At 50.0% G+C, this 10,300-nt stretch overlaps 1 protein-coding gene across 1 annotated transcript; it reads left to right on the top strand.

Annotated features, from left to right (window-relative positions):
* Positions 1 to 9,268: 9,268 nt before the first annotated feature.
* Positions 9,269 to 9,916, top strand: LOC147960123 (uncharacterized). Its single transcript, XM_087536406.1, has one exon. It carries the CDS (start codon positions 9,269 to 9,271, stop codon positions 9,914 to 9,916), a length of 648 nt encoding a protein of 215 aa, XP_087392532.1.
* Positions 9,917 to 10,300: the final 384 nt, after the last annotated feature.

The following is a 10,300-nucleotide window of genomic DNA, read 5'->3' as shown; positions in this document are numbered from 1 at the left end:
GCACCTCCTGATCCTCGCCTCATGCGCGGAATGGAGGGTGAGGCAGCGAGAAGGATGGAAAGGGGGAGCCCCCTGCGGCGCTGACGAGCTCGGTGATGTGGGCGAGCCAGTCCTCGTAGAGGTCGTCGACGGGGCGATAGTGCAAGAGCTCTCTTGCTAGGAGCAGCGCGGCGTGCGCGTCCGTGGGGGCACGACGGGCGTGGGATGACGAAGCGGCAGGAGTCAGCGACGATGTAGCGGTGCGGTCCTCCCGCCGTACCGAAGGACGCTAGGACGAGGCCTGCTGCTTGTTCCCCATCGGGGCGGTGGCGGCAGGCGACGGGGAACGACGAGGGCGCCCGCCGACGGGCGCCGTCTGGGCGACGCGGGTGGCGAGAGCAGCCCGGCGCTCGGCGCGAGCCCGACGAGCATCAGTCATGGACACGACGGAAGATCACACGCGAACAGTGGAAGAAAGATTCCGGCACACCCCTACCTGGCGCGCCAAATGTCAGATTTCTGGTTCCGGCAGACCCTTGAGGTTCGAACACTGGGGTGCGCATGGAGATCTCTCCCCTACCGATCTACGTCCAATCTCCTCGCGTGATCTAAGTTGGAAATAACGAACAACACAAGGGACACGAGGTTTATACTGGTTCGGGCCACCGTTGTGGTGTAATACCCTACTCCAGTGTGTGGTGTGGTGGATTGCCTCAGGGGCTGATGATGAACAGTACAAGGGAAGAACAGCCTCGCGAGAGGTGTTCTTGAGCTGGTGCGATGAACTGCTTGGGTGAGTTCAGTCGCCTCTCTCTCTCTCTGCTAGGGCTCTATCAGATCTCTAAATGTCTCTCGATCTCTGCCTTCTGTCCGATCCTTAGATCGATGTCCTTCTTCCCCCTCTCTCTATCCATCCATCCCCCTCTATTCTGTGGTGGCTAGCCCTCTTTATAGAGGCCCTGGGCCTCTCCCCAAATAATGAGCGGGAAGGGCGCCAACAATTGGCCATTTTGAAGCGGAACATCTAGTACAAGTTATCCTGACCAAAGGTGGTCTTCGGCTGCCAAAAGCACTGGTGATGACGCCGTCTTGGGCTCCATGGTGACCTCCGTCCTGCCGCTCTACTGGTCTTGGTCTCGTTGCACCGGAATGGTAACCTTTGCCCGATGCCTTGGCCTGTGCTTGCCTCCTTTGCACCAAAGGGGAAACAAGGATACTCCGCAGGCTGGCGCCCGCCTGGCGCCCGCCTCGTCTCGATCATCATGGCTTGCGTCACGGGCTCCTCGCGAGGTGCCCCTGCCTTGATCTCTCCGCCTCCTCGTGAGCCTTCCTGATGAGGCTGCCTCTGAGGAAGCTTCCGGTCGTCCGCCCCGCGAGGCTTGGCCCCTCGCGAGGGTCTTGAGCTTGAGCTGATGAAGATGGGCCGTGCTGGGCCCCCACTTGAGCCACGCGCAGGCCGCAGGCAGGCAAGTCTGGGGACCCTCGTTCCTAGAACGCCGACGATGGCATGTGCCTGATGTTGACTTGCGATCCACTCGATCACCAGCATAGTCAGAGTCAGAATATCCAATGAGATCAAAAGCCTAGCCCTGGGATACCATAATCCAAGTGTTGGAGTGTGAGCTAGATATCGAAGAATATGTTTCACGGCCTTATGGTGTGATTCCTTCGGTGTAGCTTGAAAACGGGCACACATGCAAACACTAAGCATGATATCCGTCCTAAATGCACATAGATACAATAAAGAGCCAATCATGAAGCGGTATACCTTTTGATCGAAGTATGTACCATTTTCATCAGTGCATAGATGGCCATTTGTGGGCATAGGGATTTTGACGCCTTTGCATTATTGCATGCCAAATTTCCTTAATACATCCTCGAGTTATTTCTCCTAAGATATAAAGATGTCGTTTCGCCGTTGACGAATCTGAAGACCTAAGAACAATTTCAATTCTCCCATCATAGACATTTGATATTCCTCACTCATCATATAGGAAAATTCGTCACTGTAATGTTGGTTAGTACAGCCAAAGATAATATCATCAACATATATTTGGCACACGAATAATTCATCGTCATAGGTTTTGGTGAAAAGAGTTGGGTCAAGTGAACCGGGTTTGAAGCCTTTCTTCATGAGGAATTCCTTCAAAGTATCATTACATGCCCGAGGGGCCTGCTTGAGGCCATAGAGGGCCTTATTGAGTCTGAAGACTTTGTCAGGATGCTTAGGATCTTCAAAACCTGGGGGTTGAGCAACATATACTTCTTCCTCAAGCTTACCATTGAGGAATGCACTTTTCACATCTATTTGATATAAGATAATATTATGATGGTTAGCATAAGCAAGCAATATGCGAATAGCATCAAGTCTAGTAACAGGTGCAAAAGTTTCATCGAAATCAATTCCTTCAACCTGTGTGTAGCCTTGAGCTACAAGCCGAGCCGTATTCCTCACCACAAGGCCATTTTCATCTTGCTTGTTGCGGTAGATCCATTTGGTACCGATGATATTGTTCTTGCGTGGGTCTGGTCGCTTGACAAGTTTCCAGACATTTTTGAGCTTGAATTGATGTAATTCCTCTTGCATCGCTTGAATCCACTCAGGCTCCAGAAACGCCTCGTCAACTTTGGTGGGATCTGTGATAGAGATAAAAGCAAAGTGCCCACAAAATTTAGACAAATGTGAAGCCCTTGAGTGTGTGAGAGGACCTGGTGCGTTGATGTCGTTGATGATTTTCTCGATCTGCACTTCGTTTGCAATGCGAGGACGAGCAGGTTGACGACGCTGATTGGGCTCAGCATTTTCTTCAGAGTCATTTTACTCATGTGCACCAGCATGATTTTCTTCACGTTCTGGAATGACTTCTTCAGCAGATTCTTCTATAGGAATGACATCCTCAGTAGCCTTGAACTTGATGGATTCCTTAGGTGACATTTCATCTAGCATAGGAGGTAGGTGCTCTCTTTGTAAGCTGTTAGTTCCATCGAACCGCACATCTACAGTTTCAACAACCTTGTGGTGAAAGTTGTTGAATACTCTGTAGGTGTTTGAGTCCTTTCCGTAACCAAGCATAAAACATTGGGTTTCTTGCTAGAGGAGTTCATATGAGGTATTTTTGAAGAATTTGTGAAGATATACCCTGTTGATGATGTGGCATGCAGTATCAATTGCCTCGGGCCAGAAGAGAGTATGCGTCTTGTATTCATCAAGCATAGTGCGAGCCATCTCAACAAGTGTCCTGTTCTTGCGCTCCACGACGCCATTCTGCTGACGAGTATAGGGGGCAGATAACTCGCGAGTGATACCAAGTTCATCAAGATAGCCATCAAGACCAGTATTATTGAACATGGTCCCATTGTCACTCCTAATGTGCTTGATCTTCACACCGAAGTTCGTCGAAGCCCTCAGGGAAAATCGTTTGAAGACTTCCTGGACTTCATTTTTGAAAGTGATGATATGCACCCATGTGTAACGAGAATAGTCATCAACAATAACAAAGCCATATAAAGATGATGCATTTGTGAATGTGGCATAATGAGTAGGGCCGAAGTGATCCATGTGAAGCAATTCAAATGGACGCGTGGTAGTCATGATAGTCTTTAAGGGATGCTTGTACTTGGTCATCTTTCCAGCTTCACAAGCTCCACACAAATGGTCCTTGAGGAATTTTACACCCTTGATGCCAATGACGTGCTTCTTCTTCGCGAGTGTGTGTAAGCTCCTCATGCCAGCATGACCTAGTAATCGATGCCATAACTAGCCTTCTGAAGCTTTTGCAAGTAGACATGTGGCAGGTTGTGGTCCTACAGAGAAATCAACAATATACAAGTCTCCTTTCCTAAAGCCTTCGAAGACTTTGGAATTGTCAGATTCCATGATCACAACGCACCGATATTTGCCAAAGACAACAACCATATCAAGATCACAAAGCATTGAGACAGACATGAGCTTGAATCATAAGGACTCGACAAGCATGACTTTGTCCATGTGTCGATCCTTTGAGATTGCAACCCTACTGAGACCCAATACCTTGCTTTTTTCCTTTGTCAGCGTAGGTAATATGCTTCAGATGCGATGGAGATAAAGCAGTGTCCATCAGAAAGTTCTTGTCACCGACCATGTGATTTGTACATCCACTGTCGAGGACCCACTCAGTAGCTTTGGGTTGATCGTCCTGCAGATGAATTAGTGCATCTTACGAACTCATATACTTCATCAGTGAATAATATGACATCAAATTCAAAAGATTGAATTTCATCAAGCAGTACAACAGATATAGTAGTATAAGGACGTGAGAAATGAATATTCATTTCTTCATGATTAGCTTGTGTCCTTTCAAGCGTATTCAGGTCTCCAGTAAATTCTTCAGACGTTTAAGTTCGTCTGGAGACCTGACCCTGCATAAGAGATTAGTTCTTTTTCTTCACCACCCACATTTGGAGGGGTGTCAAAGAGTTCATCATTCTACGAGCTCCATAATAGAAAGGTGGCATGGAAGCCAGTCCACTTCATTTCACAGAAGAGGGGTTAGAGTAAGCATATGAATAAGCAGAGAAATTCTTCGAGGACTTATGAACATAATGATTTGAAGAATAATGCGCATATTCATAGCTCTTAGATTTTCCGTGCGAAACAGAAGTGTTAGCACGATGATCACCATATGAGGATTTGGATCCATATGAGGAATTTGATCCACATGAGGAATTTGGTCCATATGAGGACTTGGATCCATATGAAGACTTTGGTCCATATGAAGATTTGATCTGGGGTTCCTATTCTTCACAGGTGGTGTCATGATGACATTCACCTGAATACTTTCAAGGCACCTTTTGGGAACCTAGATTTTCTTCATAAGGGGGTCATTCCCACACTTAGTTCCAACATATCTAGCAAATACTTCACCATTCTGATTTTTGAATAGTTTATAGTTGGAGTCAAATGACTCATCAGAAGAATATGAAGATTCACATGTAAAGCCAGATAAAATGGATGGATCTACGGGAGGTCCTTTCGCAGCAACCCATGAGGTTTTGGGTTACTGCTCAGGTTTCCAGTAGGTCCCATCAGCATTGAGTTTCCACTCAAAGGAAATACCCTCTTTCCTAGGGTTTCTGTTGAGGATCTGCTTTTCAAGCACATCACAAAGAGCCTGATGCCCTTTGAGGCTTTTGTACATGCCTGTCACATACAATTCCTTCAACCATGCATTGTCAGTGATACTTGTGGTATCCTCAGATGAGGAATTTATGACCACAAAGACAGTTGAAGAATTTGTAGCAATAGAAGCATTTGAACTTTTAGGTGAAGAATTAGCAGATTCATGTTCAATGCATTTCAAACATGGTGAAATGAATTCATCCTGAGTGGAACTGATTTGCTGAGCAAGCAATGAATCATTTTCCTTCCGAAGATCTTCATAACTCACCCCTAGCTTTTCAAGATCTTGCTTTCTTTGAAGAAATTCATAAGAAAGCTTCTCATGAAGAGCTTAGAGAGTGTTATGATGACTCCGAAGGTTATCAAACTTAGACTGAAGTCTCTGAAGATTTTCAGTCAGAGTTTGAGTTCAATCCATTTCTTCACCCAACAGGTCATCACTTTTGTCTAGCAGATTTTGAACCTTTTCCAAAGCCTTTTGTTGTTTAGTGGCAATAGTAGAAAGTTTGGAGTAGCTGGGGCCGAAATCATCATCAGATTCATCAGCACTAGACTCAGATGAGGAACATCCGGTTACCTTTGCACCTTTTGCCATGAGGCTTGGTGCTGAAGATGATGGTTCAGGTTCGGAAGTCATCGTTTTGAGTGATTCCTTGAAATCATCAAACCAGGGATCATGACAAGTTCGATGACCTTCATAAATATCAAAGATTCGGTCCCGGATTAGCTTCTTATGGCAGAGATGCATAATGAGCCTGAACTGATCTCTGGATCGGCAGGAGCAGATGATATCCTTTGCCATGATACCAAGTGTACTTGCGAATATCATCAGCATCCACTATCTTACATAGATCGGTAAGACCAATCTCATTGACAGTCCACAGCTCATTGTTCATTGCCATGAGGTGCTTCCTCATCCACTTGGGATAATCATGACCGTCAAAGATGCGGCATGTCACTTTCTTCATTCCTGCGGTCGACATAACTAAAACTCTAGGTGGTTAAACTAAAATCACACAGAACAAGGGAGTACCTTGCTCTGATACCAATTGAAAGTGCGTTATATCGACTAGAGGGGGTGAATAGGCGATTTTTACAAATTCGTCACTAAGGAAATTCAACTTGAGGAATTTCCTAAGTCACGAACTTCAAGCAGCGGAATAAGTACTCAGGTGCATGAATAACATAGCAGTAGCATAGTCATCATGATGAAAAGAAACATACACAGAGCACAAGAAGCGTGTAAACATGATAAGCAGGCTGAAGACAAAGCGACTGAAGAATTAGGATTGAGGAAATTGAGAAAGTCTTCAGTCAAAGTCTTCAAACAATAACAATCAAGTACATCAACACATGAACAAGGAAATGAAAGGGTTGAGGAAATAGAACCAGTAGCTTGGTGAAGACGATGATTTGGTAGACCGGTTCCAACTGCTATGACAGTTGTACGTCTAGTTGGAGCAGCTGGGTATTTAAACCTGAGGACACACAGTCCCGAACACACAGTCATCACCATATTCTCCTTGAGCTAAGATCACACAGACCTCGCCCAATCACTCGTGGTAAGTCTTCAGGTGACTTCCAAACCTCCACAGACTCGGTCACTCAGCGATCCACAATTTCCTCTTGGATGCTCTAGACCATATCGCCTAACAATATCGAGGATGCACAGTCCTCAAAGGTAACAAGTGTGAGTTCCACATAGGAACAATCTCTTCAGTGGCGCTCAATCACTTTGGGTTTGTAGGTGTTTGGGTTTGGGTTTTCCTCACTTGATGATTTTCGCTCAAAGTCCTCGGAGCATGGGAATCTCTCAATGAAAAGTGTCAGTTTCTCTCAGAGCAGCCAACCAAGTAGTGGTTGTAGGGGGCGGCTATTAATAGTCTAGGGAGTAGCCCGACATGATAAGACATAGATTCCCCTCAATGATATGACCGTTAGGTGGGTACATATTTTGGGACAGTTGGTGTATAGCACAGCAATGGTCAGAAATTTTAGCTCTCAAATTCCTCAGGGCTATCATATTCCTAACTTGTAGGCAATTCGCACTGGCGAATTCCTAACTCCTCAGTCAGAACAAATTCCTCAAAGACCATAAGATCTTCATCTCTGTCATTGAAGAAATTGACTGAACTGTATGAGATTTCCAATTGCTTCACTCGAAAGGATGAGGTAGGTGTGGGATTTTGAGATGAGCATCAATTGGAAACTTTTCCTTAGTTTTGCCTCGACCCCCTTTAACAGTGCAGTGATTCCTATGACTCAAGAAAGAGAAAATGAAACTACGAAAACAAAATTATTCACGCTTCATAATCCTCGCGTGAATATCAAGTCTTCAAGGTCACACCAATTTCCTCACTTTCAAAGTCTTCAAGAAAACCAAAGTCTTCAACTGAAGACATTCATTTTTAGGGGTCGACTTTCATCGTAAATCTCAAACTCACCATTGACTTATAGACCTGTGTACACTCAAAACACATTAGTCCCTTAACCTATAAGTCTTCAATACACCAAAATCACTAAGGGGCACTAGATGCACTTACAGTCGTGCTTAGCGCCAGCTCTACGCAATGAGTGTTTGCCCAAGGATTTCAAGGGCCCTCGAAAGGTGCCCAACTACACTGTTGATTAAAGCATCTCCAGCCGCGCCCCCAACAGGCCCTCCCCATGTGTTTTTGCCACACCGGCGTCGAAAAAAGGCCCAGTCGCGCCCCCAGAAGCCTGTTTTCGCCGGCTCGGGCCGAAACTAGTGCCGGCGGACCCAGGCCAAACCCGGCACCCTGCGGGGCGCCTGGGGGCGCCGGCACAAGCGAAAAGGTCGCGTGGGTCCGCCCTGTCGGCGAGTCGAGCGCCTCTTCCCGCTGTTTCATCCCGCTTTTACCCCACTTCCCTCCCATTATCTCCATTCCTCCCGCCAATCTCCCTCTCGCCTCCGCCGCCATGCCACCGAAGAAGTATGTCGCCCCCCACGTCGCGGCAACCGCGCTGCCCCCGTCGCCCAGCCGAAGCAGAGGCAGCCGAGGGCACCGCCGTCCAAGCCACCGAGCATGATGAACGCTGAGTGGAGGGTGGAAGTTCAGCGACGGGAGGCGGTCACCGTCGACCGGCGGAACAGGGCGATCGCCAAGAAGGCCCATGACAATGCGGCGCGTGCGGCGGCAGCTTCGGCGGACCAAGCCGAGGACGACGCGACTCACGCGGGGATGATGAACCCACCCGGCAACCACGCCCAGTACACGCCTTGGGGCTAGCAAGGCGTTGGTTCTCTGTCGCCACAGCCATGGGGATGCACGCCCTCACCGGGCTACTCCGACGGGGACGCGCACGGTGGGTTCAACCCTAACGTCACCTTCCCCCATGGACACCCGGCCCAGCAGACGCCCTCGCCCGCCTTCACCGGCGTGCAGTACCCTCCATACAACTACTCGCCGCCCGCCTACACATCCTCCCCAACACCCCCTCTCCGTCGTGGCGCGCTGCCCTTCTTGCACCTCGGCGACACCGACAAGATCGAGGCCAACATGGATGACATCATCACGACAGGCTCGGCCACGGCCGCCGCGTCTCCCGGGTTCGCCACCCCGGACGACACCATGGATCTGAGCGGCGGCATGGAAGGCGAGCTCGGCTACGTCTACGGCGAGGAGGAGTAGGAGGAGCAGGAGGAGGAGGACAAAGAGGAGGAGGAGGAGGAGGAGCCGGCGACTGTTCCGGCGAGGAGGAGCAAGAAGAAGAAGCGGGCGGCCAGGTCCGGCAAGCCGTGCATCAAGTGGGCGTCCAAGGAGGAGGAATGCCTCGCTGAAGCATGGAAAGTCGTCTGCCTTGACCCGACCACCGGCACGAACCAGACCATTGAGACATACTGGGAGCGCATCAAGGCTGAGTTCGACGAGCGCAAACTCGTCGACCCCTACTTCAAAGGCGTCTACATGCAGCGTGGGTCGAAGGCGATGGCGAACCATTGGGGGCGTATCCAGGGGCGTGCAACAAATGGCATGGGATCGTCGAGGAGGTCGTGGCTTGCCCAGAGATCGGCGCCAGTGTTGAGGATCAGGTATGGCATGCCGGTCTCCCGCCTCTCTTCACTGTGTACGCGCGCCAACTGTTTGTTCCTCCGCGCAGTTGATGCGCATGTTCGCCATGTATCGGCAGGGCAACAGCGACGCCGAATTCAAGTACCTCCACGTCTACAAGCGCATCGACAAATGCGAGAAGTGGGCAGAAGTCCGGCGCACCCTCGACAAGTCCAAGGAGACCTACAAGCCGGACGCGCCGACTCCGGGCGCGTCAGATGGGCGACCGGACGGCAAAAAATGTGCCAAGAAGGGGAAACACACCGACGCGGCGACCGCTCGAGTGCAGGAGTCCATCGAGCACTGCATCACCGACGCACAGGCCCGGGCCGCCCTTCGTGAAGAGAAGACCGAGGCGCGGTGGTCGGCGTTGATGTCGAGCAGCGCCATCAAGCTCGACCTACTCCAGACCAACGTCGCCGCGAAGAAGAGAAACACCGACCTGGCTTTCCTGCTGGGCGGGGCGGACATGCTCCAGAGCATCGATGAGGCGGTCAAGGCGTGGTACTTGGTGGAGCGGGGCCTCATCCTGAACCAGCTTCCATCGACGCCGACGCCCATGCCGACGCCGCCGCCAAGCCCAACTGATGAGGCCGCCGAGAACACCCGCAGCACAGAAGCCACCCCGACGTCATCCAGTGCAGAGACCCCGCCAAGCCCGCGCACACCGACTCCGCCGACACCGGAGGCCGACCTCGTCGTCTGATGTGCACACGCGTCCTTTGGGTTTTTTGTACGCCGAACTTGTGGCCGCATGATCGCCGGATTTGTGGCGTCTATTTTGTGAGCGGGAAAGACTATGTTTGAATTTGCCGCGGCTGGGGGCGGCGCCTAGAGGCGTGGCTGGGAGCTAGGTCACCCCCAAGGGCCAACCTAGCGCCGGTTCACCCCAGGCCGCTCTTTTTCGGCGCCCTGGGGGGCTGAATGGATGGAGATGCTCTTAGCCCCCAAAGGCTTGGATTGAGAGCTAGGAGTTGGCTACGGAGATGCTAGATGTGAATGATGTCGTGTGTGCCAAGTATTTCACCATGATGTTGGATGGGCCAGCTCGAACCTGGTTGAAGGGGTTGCCCCCTAATTCTATCAACTC

This window comes from Triticum urartu, chromosome 7A (assembly GCF_056163025.1).
Source record: "Triticum urartu cultivar PI428250 chromosome 7A, HENAU_Tu73, whole genome shotgun sequence".
NCBI lineage: Eukaryota > Viridiplantae > Streptophyta > Magnoliopsida > Poales > Poaceae > Triticum > Triticum urartu.
This window is presented reverse-complemented; position numbering and strand designations above follow the sequence as displayed.